The sequence below is a fragment of the Myodes glareolus genome, chromosome 9, assembly GCF_982192425.1.
Source record: "Myodes glareolus chromosome 9, mMyoGla1.1, whole genome shotgun sequence".
NCBI lineage: Eukaryota > Metazoa > Chordata > Mammalia > Rodentia > Cricetidae > Myodes > Myodes glareolus.
The window spans coordinates 31,981,840-32,008,902 of record NC_142034.1 but is presented as its reverse complement, the minus strand read 5'-3'; the positions used below and the strand labels follow the sequence as shown (position 1 = coordinate 32,008,902).

The following is a 27,063-nucleotide window of genomic DNA, read 5'->3' as shown; positions in this document are numbered from 1 at the left end:
GCTGGGGAAAGAGGAGGCTCATGAGTCTCATGAGTCTTGAGACAGGGAGACCCTGTTTCAAGAAAGTAACAAAAAAGAAAAAGGAAAAAACCCAAAACAGAAAAAGGAAAAAAGGGGAGTTTAGAAAGAAATGAGAGGGTAACATTTTTTTAAGGACAGGCTTTTGGGGACCCGTAGTGGAGGTAAAACACAAATCCAGGGTTTTTATTAAAGTCAAGATATCTTTTTAAAAAGATAGAGTATTTGTATTTATTCTTTGAGAATATGATACATGTATATAATGTGTTTTGATCATATTCAACCCATTTCTTTCTCCAATTCCTCCCACACTCACTTTACAACTTCATGTCTTCTTATTTTTCTTTTCTCTTTTCTAAAAGTAACCCATTGGATTCAATTAGTGTTGCCCATATGTGCATGGGTATGGAGTCATAGGATAACTTCTAAAGATGGGTATTACAATACTTTATGGATAGTAAGAGATGACTTAGCAAACATATAGAATATCTGCTCATGAATGCCATCACAAATAGTTCATCTAGATGGCACGTCTTGGCCTGTGTGCAGATATTTTTGTCAACTTGATACAAGCTAGAGTTATGAGAGAAGGGAACATCAATTGAGAAAATGCCTCCATAAGATTGGGCTATAGGTAAGCTGTAAGGCATTTTCCTCATTAGTGATTGATGGAGGAGGGCCCAGTCTGTTGAACGTGGTGCCATCCCTGCCCTGGTGGTCCTGGGTTCTATAAGAAAGCAGCCTCAGCAAACCACGAGGAACAAGTCAGTAAGCAGTACTCCTCCACAGCCTCTGCATCAGCTCCTGCCTCTAGGTTCCTGCCCTGTTTGAGTTCCTGTCCTCCAATGATCAACAGTGATACAGAACTGAAAGCCCAATAAGCCCTTTCTTCCTCAACTTGCTTTGGTCACGGTGTTTCCTCACAGGAACAGTAACCCTGGCTAGGGCGATGCAGAACTGAAAGAGTGCTTGCTGTCTCAGAGGTCTGAGCTCCACTTCTGCTGCCCAGCTAGCCAAGGCATTTGAGAAGCCACTAACTTATACGTGGAACAGCAAGCACATGCATGTCCTACCTTTACACTACAAGGACTCCCGCGCTTTTGGAGGGAGGACACCGATCTTGTTTCTGATATCCATGTCTCTTAAGATGATTGCAGGCAAGGAGCAGCCTGTGATCAGGTCATCTGTGCAGAACCCAAGTGGGAAAAGCATGCTAGTATAACCACCTCACTCTGCAGTCACTTCAAAAGAGAGCGAGGGCACAGTGATGCTGACTACCCAGTAAAAAATAATATGTGAATATGTAATTTTACAGATGATTTAGAAACGCCCAACACTGGATCTCATATTAGAAAATAAATATCCCCTGTTGTGAAGTAAGACCTGCAGGTTCAGATCTTCCTTGAAAAAAACAAAATGGGCCAGTAGGTGGTGGTGCATGCCTTTAATCCCAGCACTCAGGAGGCAGAAGCAGGTGGATCTCTGTGAGTTAGAGACCAGCCTGGTCTACAGAACGAGTTCCAGGACAGTCAATGCTGTTATACGGGGAAACCCTGTCTCGAAAAATCAAAAAAAAAAAAAATAGCTTTAGAAACAGAGGTTGCAAACTGTTGTATACCACACCACAGCAGAGATTCTTTAAAGTCACATCAAGTATGTATAGATCATGGGTTAAGAACACTGGCACGGCGGTCTTTGTCAGGAAAACTACTCTCCCTCTTGAGTGTTCATTTTTCCCTCTTGGCGCCTTACTTTGTTTCCTCTCTTAAGTCTTAAAAAAAGGAAAAAGGGGTAGGGGTGATTAGGAATGCCTCCCTTCACTTTCCTAAACTGATCGTCTTTAAGTCATGTGAAATTTTCACATGGTCAAGATAGAAAAGATGAATGAAAAGAGTTACTTCCCTGTCTCCTTTACTCGGTATCCAAAGGCAATATTCACTAACGCGTTGTTCTCTTCAGAATTCAAGCAGCTCAGGAATATTGCTCATTTTTCCTGGGGTGGACACGTAAGAATCTGCCAATAGCATGCAGCCTAACCTTGCGGAAGATACTGGAAAATGCTTCAAAAAGAGGACTTTAGGACTTTGTGAAACATGAGCTCTGCACAGTAGCTTTCTGGAACAGCCCAACCTCTTCCTGCTTGCTTTCATGTGTGTGTTCCTCTGCCAATAACTACATTCAATACCATGTAGGTAATGTACCAAATTCTTCTCCTTGGTTAGAGGACCAGGATTTCTACTCTCAGTGGTGTGAGAAAAACAATAAACAGCTAAAATACAATGTGTAATGTTTCAGATACTGGAAGGTAATATCAAGAAAAGGCAAATTTAGAATAGGTAAGTCCCAGACAATAAGGGAGCCATGACCAGGGAGAGACATGAAACAAATGATTTTTGAACAGCAGCACACATGTGGGTATCTACAGAATATGAAAAAGTGCAGCTGGACCATGGTGAATGGAGACAGGACAAGAGTACAGAGGTGGGCGGGATCTACACTACCTAACCTTGTGCACAAGGGTAAGAAGCTTGGGTTTTTGATTGATTTTAGTTCAAAGAATAACTTGACTGTTCACTGGAGACTGAGATTTTCCTTTTGCCTCTATTCTGTCTTTAACCATCTGAGGTTGGGCTCTCTGGTTCTGCATTTCTGCTTGGTTTGGAGCCTTTGCTTTTAATGTTGCTTATTCCAATAGGTAGACAGTTCTTTAGCTCAAACAGAATGTCAGTCAGTGCATTTGAGATAAGATAGGTGTGTATTGTGTGTGTGTGTGTGTACTCATTTCTAAATTGATCAGGACTGGCTATAACAAGGAGCTAATATAAAATGAAAACACAAGATTCCACATTAAATAACTATTAACATATTCAAGACAGAAACAAGCAGATAATCAAGTCAAGTTCAAGAACTATTTAAAATAGAGGAACATTTTGAGAGTAGTGTCCTGTAGGACCGGACAAGCCACATATTCACAGAGGTGGTTTTACTATAATAAATGTTACTTGAATGAAGAGCGTGTATAGTGTATAAATGGATGTTTTCTATTCATCATATCTGTTACTTATACAAGCTCATTAACACCCACTAAATAGGACCAGTCTATCAAAAAGGCATAAAAGCAGCTGTCGGGAAATAAAGAAGGAAACTAAGAAATTCTGAGGCAACTTGAAGCCATCACTGCACACTAATGGGGATACAGTGATTATCTAGCCTGACTCCAACTAAATTACAACTCGTTTTTCTTACTATTTATATAAATATATATTCCTTCATACCGTGAGCTCAATTATTATAATAAATAACTCCAAAATAAACAGTTGCTAATTCTATAAAAATAATTGCTAGGTAGATCACATTGCTAGATGAATCTAGGGATTTTATTAGGCAAACAAACTGCTGGGAAATACAGATCAATGGCTACATATTTGGGTTGAAGCTGCAATTACATTATGCTTTAAAAATACTGAAAAATATGAGCCAGGCATGACAGTGAATATTTTTAATCCCAGCACAGGAATTGGGAGGGTGTGTGTGACAGAGGCAGGTGGATCTCTGAGTTTGAGGCCAGCCTATTCTACAGAGCAAGATTCAGGACAGGTCTACACAGAGAAATTTTGTCTCATAAAACCAAAGAATAAATTAATTAATTAAATTTTTTCAATTATATACAAAATGCAACTATAAACTAAACTTTAAAACTAGAGTTTCATCATCTTTAAGTTTTCAGAAAACCAACAACCAGGTTAGACAACAATATGTGATAGCAAAAGGTTTACACAGCAATTTATTTTAACTTATCAGTGTAAAACTAGACATGACCCTAACTAACTAGAAAGAGTTTACCAGATTTAATTATTTTCTGCCGAAGAATGTCATTGGACATTAGGTGCCAACTCTTTAATGCGCGTACAGGCTTAACATTTTAAACATGCGGCCGTACTTCTAGCTGCAGAACAGGGTTAGACTAGCCCTGAGGAGGTCACATTCCATCGATGGTGGAGCACTCCTCGGCATTAGTTACCACAGTGATTTATGCAACATCACAAACACACTCAGATTCACCAAATTATAGCCTGGGGTTAAGCATTTATTCAAAGCTGTAGAGAAAAACAAATGCATTTCGGCAGTTTCTAATACTGCAGTATTCCTCTAGCTGTGTATGCCAGTCTTGTATTAGCTGACTTTGTTTATATAAGTTACTTCAATACTTTCAGTCTGCTTTTTTATTTATCTACAGAATGGGAAGATTGGCCTCAAAGGAGGCTGAGCTTGGGAGAGGGTAGGGGAAGGGACTATAGTTCCAGAATCAAGCTTCTCCTTTGTGGCTTTCCTTCCTTCTTCCAGGTCTTCAAAACCGCCTGCTGCTAACTATAGTCACTTTGCTTTTGGCTTTGCCCTCTTTTCTTTTGTCCTGCTGAACGTTTAGATGGTGCCCAAAATGGAGCATATTCTTTGAGTTGATATATCAGGCAGAAGTAAGCTCACATGTCTATGACCAAGTTCTCAGCTGTGGTAATTTGCTCAGATACTGGGGGAAACAAACAGGTAAGTCTATATATTAAAAATAACAGCAGACTTACTTCTCATTTGGGCACACATACACAACTCTAACTATACATCCAAGTTGTCTGGGTCTGTTTGAGAAGATCTAGGGATAATAACTACTTCTGGTTCCTGGTTTTATTTCTAAACATCACTCTCCACTATAGGAAGGCAGACCCCTGCAATAAGGCTAGTGCCAAGGTTAGGGCAGGAAGAAGGGAAGAGGAGCATGCCAACAGTACCATTCACCCTTAATTAGAATAGAATTCATGGGTCTGTGTTAATAGAAACACAGAATCAAAAGTATGCAAAGGAGTTAACACTCTGCCTTGCAGATACTCCCAACAGCTTCTCCCCACAAAATACATTAATTGTATCTTAATGAGTATAAAATGATTTTATGATCCTTGTAATAAATAAACTTGGCTGGGTATGGTAGTATACATCCCTGATTGCAGTGCTGAAGGCTGACATAGAAGGATTGTTAGTTTGAGGCCAGCCTGGGATTCTCTGGGAGACTGTCTTAAAACAAAAATGTAAACAAATCCTTGAAAATACATATACTGGCAGGTTTTGTGTGTCAACTTCATACAAGGTAGTTATCAGAGAGGAAGGAGTCTCAGTTGAGGAAAGGCCTCTATGAAATCGAACCGTAAGAAACTTTCTCAATTAGTGATCAGTGTGGAAGGGCCCCGTCCACTGTGGGTGGTGCCATTCCTGGGCTGGTGATCCTGGGTGCTTTAGGAAAGCAGGCCGAACAAGTTAGGGGAAGCAGGCCAGTATGCAGCACCCCTCCACGTCTTCAGAATGAGCTCCTGCCTCTGAGATCCTGCCCTGTTTGAGTTCTTATTCTGACTTTCTTTAATGATGAACAGCAATGTTGAAGTATAAGTCAAATAAAATAAACCCTTTCCTCTCCAACTTGCTTTTTGGTCACGGCGTTTGATGGCAGAACTAGGAACCATAACGGAGACATTACATCTTAGTAAAGAGATAAACACCTCACCGTCATGAAGCAAGTTGAAACTATGTGATCACTAAAGAAATTCAATGAGAAAAGCACCTCACTTCTGTTGTTTCCATCAGAGGCTCACAAACCATGAGAAAGCATCACACACAAAAACCAGACACATACTGAGGACACTATAGCTATTAACCAGCTGCTACTATTAAAAACTATAAAGGCCAAGTGGAAAGGCTAAAGAACTATTTCAGACCGGAGAAAACTAAAGAGGCAGGACAGCTAAAAACAAGGGGCCATCCTGGACTGAACTGTAGACATAAGCTGGAATAACTGGGACAAGTGGTGTCTTAGAGACACCACGACTACGACAAGTCTCATAAAGGAAACCAGTTCACTGGGTGGCTTGCAGTTTCAGAGGTTTAGTCCATTATCTTCATGGTGTGGCATGGCAACATGCAGGCAGATATGGTGCTGGAAAAGGAGTTACATACTGATCCCACAGGCAGCAGGAAGTGAGCCAAACTACACGTAATTCGAGAATAAGAGACCTCAAAGCCTACCCCCTAGTAACACACTTCCTCCAACAAGGCCACACCACCTAATAGTGGCCTTCCCAATGATCTTATGGGAGCCAATTAAATTCAAACTACCATAAGTGGTACTAACTTAAGCAGAATCCACAAATAAAACGGTATGAAGCTATGAAGGTATGTTCCTTAAAATCCTCATGTTGAATCCCTAGGCCCAGTGCAGCTCTATGCAGACTAAGCTATTATTAAGGTTGAATGAGATTATAATGGAGAACAAGTGATCGATCAGATGCATCATGTGATCGATCAGATGCATTACTGTGTCTATAAGAAAGACATCACAGCCAGGCGGTGGTGTCGCACACCTTTAATCCCAGCACTCAGGAGGAAGAGTTAGGAAATCTCTGAGAATTCAAGGACAGCCTGGTCTAGAGTGAGTTCCAGGACAGGCTCAAAAGCAACAGAGAAACCAAGTTTCAAATTCCCCAACATCCCCACAAAAAAAAAAAAAAAAAAAAAAAAAGACATCACCAAGCTTGCTGCCTTCTCCCAGGCAAGCTAGTTCACAAGTCTGTTACAGGTGAGGGAGGACCCTCATGAGAAATGCATTAGCCAGTACCTTGCTCTTGGTTTCCCAGTCTCCAGAAACATAATACATTGTTGAGTAACCTAGTCTGCAGTGGTTTGTTATGGTGGCCCAAGGTGATATAGCACAGTAATATTGGATTGATGCTACAGACCCGATTAGGATGGCTGTGCTGTGTCCTTGTAATCAATACTTCTGTAAGTATTAGGTTTACAGTTCCAGACTATCACATGCCTGCTCTCTTCTCAGATGGTACAGAGATCTTTACGATTAGGGAAACTAGGTGAAGGAAAAGTGAGAAATTACGTCTGCAAAGATTATAGAACTTTTAAAATTATTTCAAAGTAAAATGGGAGATTGAAATGTCTTAATTATCATCCAGAAACATTTTTATAAACATGAACTGTCATTTTCCATTATCATATTGGGATCGGATTGATGTCGATTTCATTAAAAGAGAAATCTAGAAAGACTTACATCACTTTACTGCAATCATAATGGCTTACTTCAGATATTCACATTCAATTAATAAAAACATTCATGATTACAACTCTATTAATGACATATTTATACAGCTGCTTTGAATAATCTGGATGGAAAAATACCTGGAGATGGTGTGGGAGGAAGGGAGGAAGGGAGGAGGGGAAGGTTGAAAGAAATATACACTGTTAGCTTCAAGCACATTAAAGTTAGCATAGGATTTTTAAAAAAATTTACAAGCATATTGTCTTCATGTGTGTGTGCGCGCGCCATGTATGTGAAGTGCCTGAAGTGAAGACACTGGAACTGGAACCAAAGCCCTGAGCCCCCAGGTGAGTCCGGGGTACTGAAGCCAGGTCCTCTGCAAAACAGTAAAAGCTTTTAACCTCCAAGTCGTATCCCCAGGACCCTAGTAAGGAAGTTGAGTCTACACTGTAGACAATTAAGAGGTCCTGAAAATGTGACAGTCTGTGTAAGCGTCAAGGTGCATACAGAGGGAAAGGATGACCAAACAAGGCCATAACAAAATGAAAGCAAATTTCTAGAGTAAGAGAGTTGTCACTTGTGTGGCCATGTACCAGAGTGCTGCAGTAGACAATGATTGAGATTTTATCGACACTACAATTTCGCAGCCCTGTGGCCACTGACCATCTCCTTATCCAAGGCCTCCATCTCCTCCACTACTACAGTTGCCTCACATCTGCTTCCATCCTCGCCCCTTTCACTCTCATCGCGTGACTAACATCTTTTTCTTCCTTCAGTGTGAATAAAATCAGATCAAGTTACTCCGGTGTTGCTAACACTGAGCTTCCCTTAGAAGTGGTTTCAATAGCCTTATCAGGTCTTTGTGTACCTGCGGGGACCCAGTTTCCTTCCACTGTCAGCTGTGCTCAGTGCACAAGGTTCACACTGACCTTGGTTTTTGTTGTTGTTGTTGTTGTGTATCTTATCCAATCCATTCCTGCCTCTGGACTTGTGTGTGACCCCAGACTGTTTCGTGGGTAGCTCTTTTTTACGGTTCAGGAGCAGGCTCAAATGTCACCTCTAGGATGACCTTATTTTACCTTTTACAGAGAGACATCATGCCCCCAGCTATTTTGATAACAGACCCTGTTAGCTGAAATCCCCTTATTTACAGGCTTATTTTCTGAGTCCTTCAGTAGACAGGGCAATCAATAACAAAAGTGATTGTGCCTGATTTATTTGGATGATGCCCCAGTCAACTAAGAAATGCAAGGAATAAATGTTGACTGACCTTTAGGCCTTCAGGTTTCTAACGCAGAAAGTGGGGATAATTAAGCCCACTCTTGCCATTTAGAAACTAGACCTAACTTTTATTAAAACCTTACTATGGCTGCAAGCAGTGGGAAAATCACTTTGCTTATCCTCATACACTACTGTGATTTCCACTCACGAAATAAGGTCAGCAGGTTATGGAGAAGTTAAAATAAAGTCAAATAGATGTAAGGACAAGTCCACAGTAAATTCATCAATGCTTAACGTCAGAATCTGCTGTTAGCAGCTATTTAATAGTGGTCCTTGTTTGTCCTATTAGAGAACTGAAGACAGCTATTGCATATTTTCCGTCTGCAAATGAGCTGAGAAGATGCCGAAGTCGAGAGTATTGGAGAGGGATGCGGTTTGCACAGTAAGTGTTCCTGAAAGAAGAAAATTTGCCTGACCTCAGGTCAGAGGTGGTGAGCAAAGGGGCTAGTGAACCCCAAGCGGGCCCCGCGCGAGAGCTGCCGCTGGGGGCCGCTGGGTCGAGACAAAGGCTGGTGGAGTTTGGGAAGATGGGTGTTAAGTGTTACAGTACAAACCCCAGTGAGGAGCTTGCATGTAGAGGGCCCAGATGCATTTTTCACAACGTAAACTAAAGAAGTATTAGAAGGAAACAAACTGCAAGGCACAGTCACCTAGCAAGAAAACGCGAACTTACCCTCTTCTGGCCACCCGGCCTCCGTAGCCCGGCTACTACCTGAGGAATCTGGTCGTCAAGGCAGCGGCGGGGGCTCAACTCGGCTACCGCGAGACTCGAGAGGTCACGCGAGATCTCGCCTAGCGGCCCTGACAGGCGGGCGTGCTTTCCGGGGGGTTATGGGAGGACTTTGGTGTCCGGCATGGAGGTCTGTCGCTCTGTGCGGTCGGTGCTGGAGCCAGCCCGGGTGGGCGGGCTGGACTGTGGCCAAATCGGAGCCGGTTCTTAGGCCCGGCTGGAAGGGGCTCGGAGGTGCCGGGCGGGACCTGAGGCGGCTCGGGACTTGGCAGCGTCCGAGCGGGGTCCGCGGTCCCGCCGCGCAGCCGCCCCGGCGGCCGAGGAGCAGCAACCCTTTCCAGCGCGCGCAGGAGGACGAGTGGCGGCGACGGAACAAGACGGTGCTCACCTACGTGGCCGCGGCCGCCGTGGGCATGCTGGGGGCCTCCTACGCCGCCGTACCCCTCTATCGGCTCTACTGCCAGGTAGGGAGGGACGAGGTGCGGGATGGAGCCCAGCGGCGCCGTCATCCCTGCGGGACCTCTGCATGCGGAGACTGCAGTTCTCTGTCAGGAGTCTGTGAGGCTCCAGATCGGGACAGACGCGCCCCGGGGAAGGCCAGTTCTGGGAGAGATGGAGCTGGTGCCACGCCTCAGAAGAAATGAGCCTTGTTACACAAGGACAGGGTACTCCTGGCACTTAGTGAGTAGAGAGGTCAGACAGGCTGTTAGTTACCTGGAAGCTCACGGGACACCCCGCCCCTCCAAAAAAAAAAAAGATTATCCAACGTGCCAGTAGTACTGAGACCGACAGAAATGAAGTAGTTGACACTTCTGCATGTCTATGTTCACATGTTTTCCTCAGGTTAGGCTAGGTTAACATTGGGTCTAAAAAACAGTAGCCTTAAAATCAAGTTCCATGTTTAATACTGGTATGTCCTTGAGAATGCCCTGCTACTCTACTGTGGAATCAACAAATTTTAGAGCAAGAAATAAAGTAAATATAGGATGTCCTGGAATGCAATGGTCCCTTTTTATGAGCCAGTTAAAATAAAACCCAGCGATTCTATGATTGCCTCAGTTAGTAGTAGATCTGAGGGGCAGGGTTAGTAGATCTGGGCTTGAGCCCAGGACGTCATTTTAATGACTGTTTTCTACCTGTTTGTCTAGTTTAGTTTAAGCACTGAACTTGAGAAACGAATCACATATGTCCCAAGAATATATAAGGAATTGATATTGAAGGAGAATATTTATATTTCTTTTTATTCAATTGACTTAAATTCTTTAGGAAAAATAGTTCGTCTTAAAACTCAGTCTTAAACAAGATTATATACATACTTGTTAAATAAAGTCAAATACTTGTCCTGCAATTCATCTTTTAAGATAAAAGTATAATTTGACAATGTTGAGAGAAGTTGAATGAAACTAAATAACTTGTGTAACAAGCGAAAGAAAGATAGTAAAATATTAATACAGTAGTTTTTAGAGTCTTCTTTAGCCTCAAATTTGCCTTTTTGTTTTTCTAATATAGGCAAGGTAAATTATCTGGGAATCAGAATTCTGTTACCCTCCAGCAGCATAAGAATATCTTGGAGCTTGAACTACCCACAGGGCGGGAGACCCTGACTGCTCTTGGGAATGGGGAGGGAGTGGGGGGAGTGGGAAGGTGTTGGGAGGAGGGGCGGAAATGGAGACTTTCGTATTTTAATAAACTTTGAGAAAAAAAAAAGAATATCTTGGAAATAGCATTGTCCCCACATCTGATAAAATAATAGTAATGAAGAAATGTCAGATACAAATAGATACAAATTCCTGTTACTTTCTGGCAGTTGATTGGGTAACCAAAAATAAAAACCTTTAAAAGATCAGGTACTCATTAACTGGTGGTAAAGGATAAAAGATCAGTGTGTTTGCAGAGAATTACAGGTAAGTGTCAGGTAATCATTGATCCACACACACGGAAACATTTATGATGCCCTGGGAAAGCAGAATTTACAAATTAAACTGCACTGATTTCAGCTCTGAAAAACTGGTACAGAAATGGGGACAGTTTTGTGTTTTAACTGAAATGACCTGGTATGGGCAAACTTTTTTTTTAAGTGAGAAATTGTTTATGTAAACTACACTAACAGTGAAGGGAACTGTTTAATGAAAGGTTATATCTCAAAAGTCTTGTTTTACACTCAGTAATAATAACTTGTCTTCAAAATCTGCTTTTTAAAATGACTCCTTGCTAGAATAATAGGACTCACTTTACCAAATATAGGCACACAGAGGAAAAGATCAGGGGTAGTATGCAGTTTGGCTCAAAGTAGAGCATTCGCTTGTTTTTCAAAATTTACTTTTTTCCAGGAGATAAATGGAGATCTAAACACTGTTGTTTAACGTATCCAGTGTCTTGTTCTAGACTACTGGACTTGGAGGATCCGCAGTGGCCGGGCACTCATCCGACCAGATTGAAAACATGGTGCCCGTTAAGGATCGAATCATTAAGGTCACCTTTAATGCCGACGTGCATGCCAGTCTCCAGTGGAACTTCAGACCTCAGCAAACAGAGATCTATGTGAGTGACGAGTGGGTGACCTGTTAACCCATCTGTGCTAAAGTTACACCACCCAAGCATCTCAGAATGCTAGCACACCCCATGAGTAGATAGACGATAATAATCATGGGATCTGATTCACAGAGTGCAATTATTCAAGGAATATGTTAATGTCTTGAAACATTTACTTTTTGATATTCCCTACATTTAAATGGAATTATGGCATTTGGGGTTTCTGTGATAGTCCCACCCTATAGCCCAAGCCAGCCTCAGACTCATGATCCTCCTACCTCAATTTAGCCTTGCTTGCTGTTATTCTTGATTTCTCAGTGCATTAACCTTTGCTTAAATAAAGGTTTTATTCCATCAGTTTTATTCTGGTTGTAAACTTATTGTAATCTATTTAAGGTTAGTTTAACATTGATTTCCCTTAAAATATTCAACCATGGCATTAAGATCTAAATGAATTAGAGTTATAGAGGCATGTGTTATGTATGGTGCTGGCTATATTTTAGCTTTTAATCAATTGAAACAATGTCATGTGTTTATAACCATGTGATTAAAAGTTGACTAAATCCTAATGTTGAGGTTTATATCATGTTATATAGCTTCCTGTATAGGTGATAATAGAAAAACTGTGGAGAATCATTGGTCATAATAAGTAATTGACTGACTTATCAGAAGCATTTCTGTCCATCAAAAAAGAAAAATATAATTTTGAGAGGAAGAGAAAGTACTGAGGTACGAACCAAGGGTCTTGTATGTGCTGGGGAAGCATTCTACCATTGAGCTAAACATATAGACTAAGAAACATTTTAAAGATGTGAAGTAATTATTTCAGTAGTAACAACAGTCATGTTATAGTTCAGCATCATTGTATCCAAAATGCTTCTGAATTGTTAATAATTATAATCCTGAAAGGATTTGAGGTAAATGTTTTTTAACTATAGATTACTCTCAAAAGCCTTTATTTCAAATGTTATTCTTAACAAACCCTTATAAAACAAAGTGCTTTCCCAGTTTATTGAACATCACTTAATCTTCATTAAGGATTTTGTAGGTTATGATTTTGAATACTGGTTCAAATTGCATGGCAATAATCAGGGTGATGGCAAATTGATACATCATAGAAGGTCCTATGGAAATTTTTTTACAGCCTTTTGCTTTTATTTCTCAAAGTATTAACTCCTTTAGTTTAACAGATAGTGTTCAGTTATTTTTACACTGGTTGTAAATGTAAGTTATTCAGAATTGGCACTCTTTTAAAAATTTGGCAATCATGACATGCAGGGCTTGAGCTGTGGTTTGCCTGACTTCTTGGTCACATTGTAAGTAATTTATAGATTATTGTTTGAAGATTCAGACAGCCAACTGGGACATTCATAACTGATCTTTTATTGGCATAAGCAAATACACAATCTGAAGCTAAGATAGGTTTGTGGTGATGTTCAAAGTACATTGAGATAGGCAGTATGGTCCAATGAATACAAAAATAGTATGATTCTTAATTTAGCGGGGGGAAAAATAGCATCAAATATAATGTGTATTTGTTGAAACAGGTGGTTCCAGGAGAGACTGCACTGGCATTTTATAAAGCTAAGAATCCTACTGACAAACCAGTAATTGGAATTTCTACATATAATGTTGTACCATTTGAAGCTGGACAATATTTCAATAAAATACAGGTAAACTGAATGTAAACTTTATGATAAAAGTATGTGAAACTGCTTATTATAAATTAAATGCTTTTAATTTCTAAAAGTTCACTTTCTAGCTGGGTATTGTGGCTCATGCCTATAATCTTAGCACTCAGTAGACTGTGATGGGAGCATTGTCATGAGTAGAGCCCAGCCTGGATATGGCTGTGTAGTGGATTCTAAGCTAAGCTGGGCTGCAATGTGAGACCCTGTTTCAGGAAAGAAAACAAGAAAGCCTAGATCAGTACTTACTTCTAAACATAAAGCCATTTTTGTGTCTTCATGCTTGCACCATCTAGATGGAAGGGGGAACCAAATCTGTGTTTGTTCCTTTTATTTGTTTTGAGACAGGATCTATGTATCCTGACTGTCCTGGAGTTCTGTAGACCAGGCTGACTTAAACTCACAGAGACCCCACCTGCCTCTGCTTTCCAAGTGGTGGAATCAAAGGGCTGTACTGCTATACCTGGCTACTGTATTCTAAGATTAAAACTAAATTGCTTCTTAACCCTTAAAGCAAAACTCAGTCTGGGCTGAAAAGATGGTGCTATCCTATGATGGTGCTTAAGGGCAGGAAACGAATATTGCAATGTTTCAGTAATAGAGTAGGAATGTTATTAACCAAGTATCTTTCTGTAATTTGTAGTGCTTCTGCTTTGAAGAACAAAGGCTTAACCCGCAAGAAGAAGTAGACATGCCAGTGTTTTTCTATATTGACCCTGAATTTGCAGAAGATCCAAGAATGGTGAATGTCGATCTCATCACTCTTTCTTACACTTTTTTTGAAGCAAAGGAAGGGCACAAGTTGCCAGTTCCAGGCTATAATTGAAGTAGATTCCAAGGCCTGCTTCATATTTGTGATTTTTGGAAAATCATGTATTGTGCTTTCTCAGAAGAGAAATAGTCTACACTAATGTATACTGAAACATTGTATTTTAAATGGTTCTATTTCTTTATTCCCAACTTCATTTATCTCATTGAAGACTGAGAGAACGAGTTCAAGACTCAGTCTGTGATAAAAAGATGCTGCTATCTCTGATGGTACTTAGGGGCAGGAAATGAGCATTGCTCTGTGTGCAGTAATAGAAAAGGAATGGTATTCATCAAGACATGAAGAATATTGACGGTCAGATGCACCACACATGTAACTGTTGAAAACTGCACAAAGGGTCAGGGAGATGAATCAATAGGTTAAATTGTTTGCCTCATAGGCCTGACAACTTGTTCTGGTTCTTGGAACCTCCTTCAAAGAGTGAGTGGAGTAGCTGACACCTGTAATCCCAGAGTCCTGATGGTGAGGTGGGAGGTTGAGCCAGGAGAATCTCCTTGCCTTTAATGCATGCTATGGCACACATGCACACATAAACTGCTTTAGTGGTTCAGTTTGATTATGTAGTATTAGGGCCTTCACACTTTTACCAATGTATCTGAAAACTTTGAAAAAGAAAATATGTGCAAGTGGTTTTAGTTCATAGAACTTATCCCCAAGCAGGGTGGCTGCTACTTTTCTGCAGTATAAAGTGACAATTTAAAATTGTTTATTTATTTTGTGAGTATGTGGGAAGGTGAGTGACACATACGTGCTGGTCAGCAGACACACTGTGGGAGTCAGTTTTCTCAAGGTTGTCAGACAAGGCAGCAAATGCCTTTACCTGCTGAGCTGTCTTTGGCTGAACTGACAGTTTTAAAAACTTAAAGAAGAGGAAGAGGAATCATCCAGCTGTGACAGCTCGCTCCAAGTTTGTAATCTTCTTTCAAGCGTGGCTTTTGATTGAGGGGTATTTTATTCAAAGTATTGAATGGACAGTGACTTGGATATGATGATGAAGTGATCTAACAGAAGAATTACACCTGCTAGTCTGTGCTGGCATTTATTGTCATAATTCCAAATTCATTACTGGATGGTGTAAGGATGAAATTGTGAAGACTTATTGACATAAACGTTCTCTCTGAGGTAAAAAACAAAACAAAAACAACACAACTCTGACAAATTAATAGTAATTTAATTTTAAATGAATGATGCACAATTTTGTTTTCCAGTATTTGTTTCAAAATGTAAATTATAATAAAAGGCAAGAATGTTTAACATTACAAAGGCCACCTGATGCAGTGACCTGCTCAGGCACTTGAAATATAATTAAACAGATCATCAAGTTTAAACCAAATTGTTATTTATATACAAATGCAAACTGACTTCTACATTCAAATTCAGTTAAATGAAGGCACTCATTTTCTTCCTCACTTCCTGCCCCATCTGTTCACAATGTTTTGTAGTAGGATGATCTTCAAGTACCCTTATAGGTCTGTGATGATGTCTATTGGTAGGAATGCCTGTGCAGCAGAAGAGTCTTCAACTTAACCAGTTGACCTAGTACCAGGCAGTTTTCCTTCTGCTGAAGTTGTAGTTGTTATAGTCAGCTTCTCCTGAAATCCTGAGCCATTGTCAGGAGTAGCAGTGTTAGCTGGGAAATGTTAACTATTCTGTTGAGAAGTGGTCCACTGGACTTCCCTGTTGGCAGGACTTGACTTTCAGGCCTCAGTGGAGCAGGGACTGCTTTATTTATCGAGCTGGCCCTTTGTGCTGCTAATTAGCTGATCATACATCTGAAATAAAGGGAAGACATTGGCCCTTCTCCCCATTTCCTGAGAGACTAGAAAGCCATACAGTTAAGCAGAGGAAAGGTTGGAACGCACTTTTCCATGGTTGGAGTTATGAAGGGAGTAAACAGTGAACAGGTCAGTGGAGACCAGGCATTCAGTGGTGTGTAAATAGGATACCTGGTGCAGGAGCACTACTGATGGCTTCTGTTGGCCCAGCTAACAGGTATGGACTGCACACTGATGCCATAGAGTTGTATTAAAATGACAAGTTTTTACTGATCATCTTTTTTTTGTTAGCATTAATATTTATATACCCTAAACCAACTTTTGTATTTCCATGCCTCTAGATAATGAGATAATGGAGAGTGTATGTCATTAATGAGCACTGGTCAGTGTTGAGTAATTCAGAGGAACTTGGTACTGTGCTGAAATAGGTGTCAGACTTGAATGGTGCTTATAGAATTTAATACCAATATGCTAATTCCACTGAATTACGAGGAATCTGTGTTGCGTAAGCTGGTGGGTTTTTTTACCTTAGCAGTCACTGTGATTTTGAGCTCCTTTGTGGTGGTAAACATCAATTTCTTCATAAACAGCTCTGAAACAAAGACATCAAGGCAGAAGAGTTACACTTCAGTTACAAAGTACTATATTAGTATCACCAGAACTGAAAATACAGGCTTTTGGGGTAGGGGTGTCAGGTATCATATGTGAATAAAAAGATCTTTATCCTATACCTCATTCTAACATAAAAGCATTCTAATGTTAGAGTTCTTTTCCATGCCTATTAAAGGCCAATGTATTTTTACTTTTGCTTTAAAGGAAAACTGGTTCAAATTTGGGCAGTTTGATTTTTTTTTTTTTTACTTTAAAACAAATCTAGTTTTAAAATATTTTAAAAATATTAATAGTCTGCTTTATTTAACATTGTATTATAGTCTAGACTTGGGAGAAACCTTTAGCTTGTGTTGATCATTTCTGTACCCAATAATAAATTGTAATTTTTAATAATTTCCCTCAGCTTATATGTAATTTTATAGTTCAAAAAAATACCTGTACCCAAAGGTGGCATTCATATATAGAATATAACAAAACACAGCTGGCAGTTATCTCCCAAAATAACACTAAAACAAACCAAAGTGATCAACTTCATAAATTTTACCATGTTTCTAAACATTTTAGACTTACTTTCCATAAAGTAATTTTACCTTTTACCCTCTTTAAGCCACTGATCTCATTATCTCTCAGGGAGAAGCCTCGTGTATTGTTTCCCATCTTAATTAGGGAACTTCACTGTCCTTTCTCAATCCCTCTAATTTATTTTCATGTGCATTGCCCATTACTTTCACGATCCTGTCAGCCTGTCTTCTCAAACACCTCTTCAGCAAATGCCTTCTTTTCCAAGTCTTCAACTTCTCCTCTAGGTCCTAACCCTCCACTTTTTATGCCAGTGCAATCTCATCACATAGCTCCTAGAACCTACCTCAATAATCCCAAGCCATGCCCATCTCTTTACATTTATCTTGTAAGATATTTGTATATATTTTCACTCTTTTTAACATTGAAGTGTGGCTTCTGTCCTCAATTCACTAAAACAGCTTTAATAAAACCTATGTGCATGTAGCTGAATCCAACATCTAGTTTTCTGTTCTTGACCTGTGTGTACTGTGTGTAATGTTCTTCCTAGCTGTGCACAGGTTAAACTTCCACGCCCAGCACTACATTACCGATTACTTTCTTCATTGTCTGTGTTGGCATTTCCAGTTCATTGAATGTGCTAAACCTGCTTTCTACTGTTTTTTTGTTTTGTTTTGTTTTTGTTTTTTTGTAGATTTGACAAAAATTAGCAATGCTGCCTCCTATGGTTCCCTCTAGCCTTCACTTACAGTAGTTCATATACACTCTAGTTACTATATCCTTTCATTTACAGTGGTTCATATACACTCTAGTTACTGTATCCTTTCATTGACATATTTGCCTGCCAGCTTAATTTTTTTTCCACATTACAGTTCATGTTTATAAGAGCAGAGAGCTTGTCTTGCTCAAAATTAGATATTAGTCACATCCTGTTATATACACGAAATGTTGAAGGTGATGTGTGTGCTGAAGATACATAGATATCTTCAGAAAGAAAATGTTTGGCCTGGGATTCCTGGCCAACCAGTCATGTGAAAACTCTAGACCTAAGAGTTTCTGCTTTTCCTTAGAAGTTCCTGGATGTCATGAGACCTTCAGTAGAACTGAGGCTCTGAGTCTCCAGTAAGCAAGAACCACAGTGGTGAAGAGTTCCAGGGTTTCTCTCCTCCAGCTTCCCTACTGACCATCTCACCTTTGGTACCTAGGACAATAAACTTACTTAAAGAGTTAGTTAATCTGAATATGCTCAGGAACCCGACATGAAATTTAACTACGTAAGTATATGTGCTCAATGATGCAGCCACTTTTATCAAGCTTAGCCAAGGGAAATTCCATCATCCTTACGAAAAGTGCCTAGAAGTTGGATGTGATGGTACGTGCCTATAATCACAACACTCAGGTCAGGGCAGGAAGGTCTCCTGAGTCTGTTTGATAATAAATGAGACCAAAATGGCTGTCTACTCTGAGGGCTTAAATAGACAATGTATCAAATGCTCCCATGTGCCAGGAGATAAAAAGATTTAAAAAAAAAAAACAGATAAAAAGGACCAAAGCAAAATATATATGAAGAGAAACAGGTTAAAATAAGTAGTAAAAGCTAATGGGACAAGCCTAAACTAAGGCTGAGCATTCATAATTAATAGTAAGTCACCATGTCATGATTTCAGGGCTACAATTGGCAGTCATGGGTACATGGTGAACTAAAGAACATACTCTGTACCACCACTTTTGCTAGCTTTAAGAACACAGCCGTGGTGCTTTTACAGTATCAAATCATGAGAACTACTTGAACATACTAGTTTTTACTTATGGGTAATTTTTTTTTTAGAAAAAAAATGTATGTTTTAAATTCTGCACAGGCCAAACAAAATACAACTGGGGATTATGTATGTATGTACATAGTATGTATGTACTATATATATGTATATATATATATACATAGTATGTATATACTATACACACACCCTCCAAGCTGCCAGTTTCTGATTGATGATTTCCAAAATCTTGTTTTCAGCATTTTTTACATTGGGGATAATCTTCCACTCAAGAGGGTAGGTATTAAATCTCTAATAGGGAGCTGGAGAGATGGCTCAGCAGTTAAGAGCACCGGTCACTCTTCAGAGGACCTGGTTTCAGTTCCTAGGACCCACATAGACGTTTACAATTGTCTGTAACAACAGTTCCAGGGGATCTGACACCCTCTTTGCAGTCACTGGTACAGGTACACATATGATGCAGGCAAACACATAAAATAATAAAACCCCTATGATGTGCATATCCCATATACAACCTGGCAAACAGGAAACCATTCAGTATGGTACCTTAAGGATTTCAAATTAAAAGCATTTTTATTTTCCTTTTGGACAAGGTCTTGCCTTGTCGCCTACACTGGCCTCACTCGTGATCCTCCTACCTATTATCTCCAACATGCTAAGAGTATACTGTATGGCTACACCTGGCTATAAAAGAATTTTAACATTAAGGGTCACTTTTAAGGATATTTTTGTCATGTTAAACACAAGAAGTTCTTTTACATGTCTTTTGATTCAGTTCTGGGGGAACAGTTTTAAAATGTTGCATTAACATGTCAGCAAAGAATAGTGTCCTTCTCAAGCTAGAAAGACACTTACCACCAATCTGTGCTAAATGCTGGTTCCAGTTACTTCTTAGCATGTGACTCCAGCATTTTTACTTTTCAGTCACTGGCCGAGAGCAATAAGGCCATTAAGAGCAATGGCCACTATAAAACCTCATAAATCATTTGTAATAAGGCCATAAATTTCTGCCAAATGCTAAACAAAGTTAAATGATTGACCAAGCTCAGCTCTGTCCTCAAAGAGAACTGAGACAAAACATAAATTAATGATTTTATAAATGACTTACTCTGTAGCAGGAGCTAAGGGATCAAACTCCATTACTTCGTAGTAATTGGGTGGTTGGAGATCATTGTTTAGCCCTTTAGGTGCATGAAGAAGGAGAAAAAGACCAATAAATACACATTATGCTTGTGAGGAGCATGCACAATTCATAATTTGTTTAATGTAACAGTGTTAAATATTTAATTTAAATATATGAAGCTAACAAATACAACCAAAACAGACAGTTCAATGTTACTAAGTTCCATGAGTCTATGCATAAAATAGGATTTCCAAACCTCAACTACACTTTTATTTATTTTAGTGTGAACCAAATACAACATTCAGTTCAGCACAATATTTTTATAATCTAATGTGAATTATAATGAATGATGTCAGCCCTGAGTTTATTATATGTGTTTTCAAAGTACAACAAGCTTTCTGCATTTCTCTATTTTAAATTAATAATCTTTGTGTACCTGGATGATTGCTGGGCAAGGGTGGCTGCCTCTGGCTCGGTGGTGCTGCTGTGGCAGGCTGTAGGCTAACTGGCTGTAGTAATACTGAATTGGAGTTTTCTGGAAACTGAAGAAAGCATAACACATGTTCAGCAATACATTCCACATTAAGCATTTTTGTTACCAAATGGCACTGCTCCAAGAGTCATACATTCAGCTGGGTAAGAACTAGTCATTTTTACTACTTCCATTTTTTACCTAATAACTACTTGTAAAGTTGTCTGCATGGTTTCATGCTTATTACATTCCATTTCCCACATAAAATGCAAAATGTATTTTAAAATACTGTTTTTAAGGAAGAATCGGAATTGTGTGGCTCCATCTAGCTTCTGTTTTACTCAGAATATGAAATCTCAGCCTTGAACAGGAATGAAGTTCAGCTTACAAATAGGCATGCAGCAATACTATCAAGAATAATAAAGATAAGTCGTTCTTTATCTAGGTTTAGCTAGCATAACCAAATAAAGATAGAACTTGAGAGGCTGAGACAGGAAGATGGCAAATTTGAGGTTAGTCTCATCTACATAGCAAGACCCAGTCTCAGAAATCAAAATTACACTTTTTGTAATTTCCTCTTGCATCCTACAAGTATGTCACTTTCTTTCTAGCTGCCAGGCACTATTAAGACAAGAAATAAAACAGACCAAGCAGCTGCTATATCAGACAAAGTGGAAATCAGTGTCCGGTGGCCTGGTCTATGGTGAAAGAGCAGGAGAACTGGCTGAGGTACAGTGGGAGTCTGCTCTCACAGCCTGGTCACAGGGAATGCCTCACCACTGGGAACCTCTCGGCTGAGCACTGACTGATTAATATTAGAGGACACAAGTTTCTAGGCTCTGAAGTCAGGGAAGTTATTATGGTTGAAGCATGGTGAGCCGAGCTAGGTCAGGGGTGAGGCAGGAGCGGTAATGGTCAGCCTGAGATCAGAATTGCAGGCGTTTAGAGAATAACACGGAGGAAGACAGCCAGGTGGAGTTGAGCAGATGAGCGGTGGCAGACTGGGAAACTGCTTGGGTTTGGTTTCTAAGAGCACACTATGATGTGGGATGGGGTGGGAGAGAAGCCTTGGGAGGCAGAAGCTTAAAGCTCTAGAGAGGTTATGACAGTATCCATTGTGTGATCACTTATATTGGGGTGGGAAAGTGGAGAGGTAATGTATGTAGGACAGTTAACATGTTTTCAAACCAAGGTAAAACTGAGTCAAGGGATATTTACCAAGGCTTTTGTCATAAGCACCTGATAAAGGGCGTTGCCCACTTAATGAGGTACAGAGTCTGCTAGAAGAACTGGCAGATAGTACAGGGAAGAAAAGTGAGGGGAGATGCAAAGTTCATAGAATTCTGAGGTCAAGAAGCAGGGTCTAGGCTGTAGATAAAATCTTGTTGATTATCGAACCTTGGTTATTTTAAGTCAGGGACCAAAAGCTAGGCATGCATGCCTTTAATCCCATTATTTAGGAGGTAAAGGTATGAGGCTGAGGAGTTCATGACCAGCAAGACACTGTCTCAAAGGAGAAAGAGGGAGAAACAAAAGATTCTAAAGGAATGAGGTAGATAAGATAGGAAGTCTGTGCCTGGGGTTTCTGATATTGAAATATCAGAAAACAGGGCCACGAAAAGAAATGAAGAGGAAACAAGGAATATGTGAGAGTCATATGTACACACGAGAACAAGTGAGTAATTGTTAAGACTAGGACTAGAATTATAGCACTAGTTTAATTATGTAAAAAACACTGATAACCTTCACTAGGGTTTAGAAAGGGATGAACAACTCTGAAGTCTTTCTAAATATAAACATTGTTAAAGGAACTACAACTTTTTGTTTCATACAGTGCTGGTGATCAAACTTAGGGCTTGTGCATACTAGTTAAGTGCTGTACCACTGAGCTTTATTCAAAGCCCAGAAATTATGCCATTATTATCTTTAACCATATTATCTGAGAAAAGCAAAATAAAATTTATCTCAAAAGACTAAGGTTGCCAACAATGGCTGTATCACCCAACTGTAAAGACCTTTCTTCTGCTGCTTGACTTGGGCCAAGTTTTGTTTTTGTTTCATATTTAAAAGTAAGTATAAATATATGCAGAGTAGAGCATAATCACTAACAAGCAGTGCTTTGGTCATGATTATCTGCTGACTAGGTGAACTGCTAGCAAGAGAGTGTGGTTACTTACATCATACGTGTGACTTGAGGCGAGGTTTTGGCTGGTCCTTTGGGCAAACCTAGGATAGTGTGATAACACAGCATGATTACCCTACAGTGAGAACACAAATGCAAAAAGTAAGATGATTTCCCAGGTCTGAAAGAAAGCCTGAATAGCATGCCTTCAAACTCACAAAATGCAAACTACCACCATCTGGTTTCAGTGCCCTTCAGGCCATGAAACTCAAAATCAAACACAGCAAAGGCATCAGTCCTTGGCAGGAGCGGACTTGAGTATGCACAGTACATTAGTGACAGCACGGCCTTCAGTCTTTCCACCCATAGCTACCACCCATTACATCTTGAAAGATGAGAAGCTGTACGGAGCAAAAGTTAGGAAAGATGGGAGAGTTCCCATTCTGGTTAAAGTGGAGTGGAAAAATAATTATCTCCTTACTAATGCCACTATAAAAGCTGGAAAACAAACCAGCGAAGCTAGTCAGGAATGTAAAAATGGTGGCAGGCCAACTGGGAAAGGACAAAATTTAAGTACCTCGGAACTACTGTTGAATTTACCGTCTTTTGTATTCTCTTGATTTGAATGCAACCTGAACCCCAGATACAGACTTAAGTGATGACAGAACTCGAAGAAAAGCACTCATTTGCATGCAGGGAGCAAGAAGGACACCCTTAGCTGCCTCTGATCCATCTTCACATCCCAAATATAGCCAACCCCATGGTGACTCCAAACTGGTGGGCAGAGAGTAAACTCTGAAGTGAGGGAAACTTCCTCTCTAATTGGCTAAGCTGTGACTTCAAATCATGGGGATAGCCACTGTTGCTTTCTGTTCTACCATCTGTCTGGAGAAAGCACAGCAGGAGAACAATGCTTAGGTAAATAGAGAATAAGGTGACCAGACAACAGAAAAGGGGAGTTCCAGGACACCAGAGAGTACCAGAGAAATGACAAAGCTGAGAGAACTCAGGAAAACAATCTTGTAAGGTTGTTATGAGTCCTAAGACGGAATTGTTTTCAATGTCCATAATTCAAATGATGTCAAAATACTGAGAACTGGACCACAACCTACCACTAAACTTCTGACTGACCACAGGGTAGTACACAGGCAGGATAGATTTGAACAGCACAGAAAGAGCTTTGAAAATTCAGCGATTTTTGAGCGCATATTACAGAGGCAGGCTGAAATTATAAAGTGAATCTAATCAAGTTCTTTGCTTCATGAAATCAAAGTATCAACATTTATAGACCAGATTTTCCCAAAAACAAGCATCTACCAATAAAAATAAAAAACCAAGGATATAATTCAAAATGACTAGGCGTATAAAGAACCAGAAAACATTTAATACAGTAAGAAGACAAGCAACAGAAATGACTACCAAGAGAAATGGATGTTGGCGCTATCCCAAAGAGATATGAAAACAGCTATTGCAGTACAGATATTCCAAGATATCTGTAGGCATACTGAAGGCAAGCATTCAGTAACCATTTTAAAAATGGAAAAATAGAAAGTGTCAGTTAACAAACAAAAATCATAAATAACAAAGTAGAGATTTTAAAAATGAAAAAAAAAATAGAAACAAACTCCGAATCAGTTTAATTGTGGAATAGAGATGACAGGACAGTTAGTGAATTTGATCGTTAGTGATCGTAGACATGATCCAGTTTGAACAAGAGTAAAAGAGACTAAACAAGTGCCCTAATACCACTTAGGTGATAATACCCAACAATTGTTATCACAGTCTCAACAGGAAAGCAGGATGTGTGTAGTACTGAAAATAAATATGAATAAATAAAGGCTGAAAAGTAGTTTGGTGAAAGACATAAACTCATAGATTCCAGAATGCCTGTGTAGTGAATTAAATTTTATCCACTCCCTAAAGGATATGTTTAAGTCATAATGCCTTGAACCTGTCTTGTCTTATTCAGAAATGAGACAGATCTTCAGAGGCATTCGTCACCTGAATGATCTGTTTGGCCTTCAAATCCAAGTGACAGTGATCTTAGAAAAACTTAGTGAGATTGTAGTTGCACGTAAGAGAAGGCCAAAAGATAGAGGCAGAAACTGGAATAGCCAATAAGCCAGAGAAGCCAAAGAATACTAAGGAAAAGGCAGAGGACAACTTGTTACTGAAAAATGCTAGAGAGACTGAATTTCAGACTCCTTGCTTGCATAACTATGAGGTAATAAGTATCTGTGGTTTTGAACCATCTAGTTTGTGGGAATTTGTAATGGTAGCCATAGGAAACTAAGGTACTCGGTCAACCCTGCACAAATATGTCAAAACAAATCATACCCACACATCACAAACTGCTCAAAATTAAAGAAACAAAACAAAAACTTAAGGCAGAGCACATTTTTACAGAGAAACAGTTCAACACAACATTTTTTTTTTCTTGTTTGCCACTGGTTTGTAATTCTCCTGGGATGCTTATAAAAGCTTAAGATTTGTACTACTGAGTCAGAACCTATGGAGGCCAACAATGTGATATGTGATCTCTTTGTAAGTTTACTATGCGACATTATCATCTTAGTGATTTATGCTAACTGAAGGATGATCTGGAACATTACACATTAAACTGAATACTGGTAGCTGAGATTTGGTTTTTTTAGTGGGTTTCATGGAGACATTTGCTGCAAGACACATTTTTCTGTATTACTCATTCATTCTCACATGACCCAACAAGGTTAGCAGGATGACAGGAAAGCAGTTACTTAGCAGGCAGTTCAGCTAGACATCGACCTACAACATTTCAGCATGTGCTTGTACTATATCTGAGACTAGAGTGAGCCAGCCTATGGTATGGTCTCTGATAACCCATGAGGGTGTGACTGATGTTTCATTTCCTAACATAAAAAACTTCTTTCCTCTTTCCTTATACTTTTTTTCTTGCCTTTTAAAAGAAATTCCCTGTTTGATTCTTTCTCATTCTTGTCCCTACAGTCTTCTCCCTTTTAAGTATAGAAAAGCAATTAAGTAATTGGGTATACAAGTGTTTAATAAAAGAGAAATAAATTGATTTTCCTGACACATTGGACAATAAGTAAGAACCCAACCAATTACTGGGTTCAGTAAACACCAGGGAAGGGAAAGAGAAGAGATGAGATTTTAAAAAAAAACATATATTTTTATATTATTTTGGTATCAACCTCATGGAAACATGTTACCAATTTCATAAAATATATGGAGTATGTGCATATGCTCCTATGTATGTAAAAATAAACATTAGCCTTGTCATAAGACAAATCAAACCTGCTAGCTCTTTTAGTCTTATCTGGTCTATTCCTAAACTTAAGTCACCGCCTTTTGTTTTTCCTCATTTTTATGAGGAATGACATAAATACTAAGAAATAGCATCCTTTCACCACTTTCTTATACAAATATAGCATGATCACACTGCTTGCCATCTTTTCTCCTGTGTGACAGTGAAGATAGTTTTTCATGTACAGAGCCTCCTTTCCCCTAGCTGTACACTAATCATATATTACAGAACTATTTATTTAACCAGTCCCCAACTAATGGATACTTAACATTTATTAGCCACCATTGCCCACTGATGTGGGATGTCTTTCTGTATATGTGTTGCTTTTATTGGCTAATGAATAAAGCTGTTTCAGACTATAGTATAGCAGAGTAAAGCTGGACGGGAAACCCAAACAGAGAGAGAGAGAGAGAAAGAGAGAGAGAGAGAGAGAGAGAGAGAGAGAGAGAAAGAGTAGGTGGAGTCAAAGAGACGTCATGTAGCTGCTGAAGGAGAGAGATGGCTGGAGCCTTACTGGTAGGCCACAACCTCATGGAGATACACAGATAAAAAGTTAATTTAAAAAAGGAGCTAGCTAGGAATATGCCTAAGTCACTGACCAAACACTGTTGTAATCAATACAATTTCTATGTGATTTTTTGGGGGTCTGAGCAGTCGGGAAATGAAAGAACAGTCTCTTTTTACAGCCCACCATATTGTAAAGAAGAGTCTTATAAATAACTAAATGTATGAAAACAACATTACTGCCTAGATTTAATATCACAGGTCTAAAGTAAATGCAGTGTTCGTTTCATTAGATAATGTCACTTGTCCCTTACGAAGTTACATACTTCTTTCTACAGCCAACAAATTCTTACCAAATAATAAAAATAAAATATCTAAGTCAAACATTTCATGACCATAATCCCTACACTCAGGAGACAGGTAAGAATATTTCTATGAATTTATGGCCAGCCTCAGCCACCTAGTTTGTTCTGTGTCAGCCTGCACTATAGAGTGAAACACTGTAAAAAACAAAAATAAAATAAAATCCATAAGCCAACCAATCTTTGTGTTTTGCTGACACTTCTCTAAGAAATATGGAAATCATACAAATGTTTATGGGCTACTGATCACTTTTTGGTGATCTTGCTAATTACTGTAGATTTTAATAAGTTTTGTTCCTAAGTCCCAGTGCCCTCTCCTACACAAAAGGA

The 27,063-nt window shown here is 39.4% G+C and overlaps 3 protein-coding genes across 12 annotated transcripts in view; 1 reads left to right on the top strand and 2 right to left on the bottom strand.

The window, feature by feature from the left end:
* Stxbp4 (syntaxin binding protein 4) overlaps positions 1-9,185 on the bottom strand; it is a 155,101-nt gene extending 145,916 nt beyond the window's left edge. For 4 of the 5 annotated variants that reach the window (XM_048446891.3, XM_085695647.2, XM_048446889.3 and 1 more), the window contains exon 1: positions 9,060-9,185. The gene's annotated coding sequence lies outside the window, so the exon portion shown is untranslated. The remainder of the gene's footprint in view (positions 1-9,059) is intronic. The other variant, XM_048446890.3, reaches the window with a different exon arrangement.
* A 32-nt stretch (positions 9,186-9,217) lies between these two features.
* On the top strand, positions 9,218-18,301 carry Cox11 (cytochrome c oxidase copper chaperone COX11). Of its 3 annotated transcripts, none has more exons than XM_085695653.2 (5): positions 9,218-9,580; positions 11,502-11,657; positions 13,196-13,321; positions 13,980-14,078; positions 18,145-18,301. In XM_085695653.2, exons 1-5 carry the CDS (start codon positions 9,218-9,220, stop codon positions 18,184-18,186), a joined length of 786 nt encoding a protein of 261 aa, XP_085551779.1. In that variant the 3' UTR covers positions 18,187-18,301. The 3 variants fall into 3 exon arrangements, with proteins under 3 accessions (XP_085551779.1, XP_085551778.1, XP_048302851.2); XM_085695652.2 differs by having other exon boundaries at positions 18,142-18,301; XM_048446894.3 differs by lacking the exon at positions 18,145-18,301 and having other exon boundaries at positions 13,980-16,945.
* Positions 15,318-27,063, bottom strand: part of Tom1l1 (target of myb1 like 1 membrane trafficking protein) — a 42,293-nt gene continuing 30,547 nt past the window's right edge. For 2 of the 4 annotated variants that reach the window (XM_085695651.2, XM_085695648.2), the window contains 5 exons: positions 22,619-22,667; positions 20,406-20,511; positions 19,955-20,027; positions 16,468-16,532; positions 15,318-15,937 (listed from right to left, as the gene is read on the bottom strand). In XM_085695651.2, the coding sequence (XP_085551777.2) occupies positions 16,469-16,532; positions 19,955-20,027; positions 20,406-20,511; positions 22,619-22,667 (292 nt within the window). In that variant the 3' untranslated portion in view covers positions 15,318-15,937; position 16,468. Of the gene's footprint in view, positions 16,533-19,954; positions 20,028-20,405; positions 20,512-22,618; positions 22,700-27,063 lie in introns of all 4 variants that reach the window. The other 2 variants (XM_085695649.2, XR_015003759.2) reach the window with 2 other exon arrangements.

Excerpts from the sequence above, each read along its gene's own strand:
- Cox11 (XM_048446894.3), top strand. The coding sequence starts at position 9,218 with ATGGGAGGACTTTGGTGTCCGGCATGGAGGTCTGTCGCTCTGTGCGGT. Across the intron at positions 9,581-11,501 it reads TCTATCGGCTCTACTGCCAG|ACTACTGGACTTGGAGGATC; the intron begins GTAGGGAGGGAC and ends GTCTTGTTCTAG. Across the intron at positions 11,658-13,195 it reads CTCAGCAAACAGAGATCTAT|GTGGTTCCAGGAGAGACTGC; the intron begins GTGAGTGACGAG and ends TTGTTGAAACAG.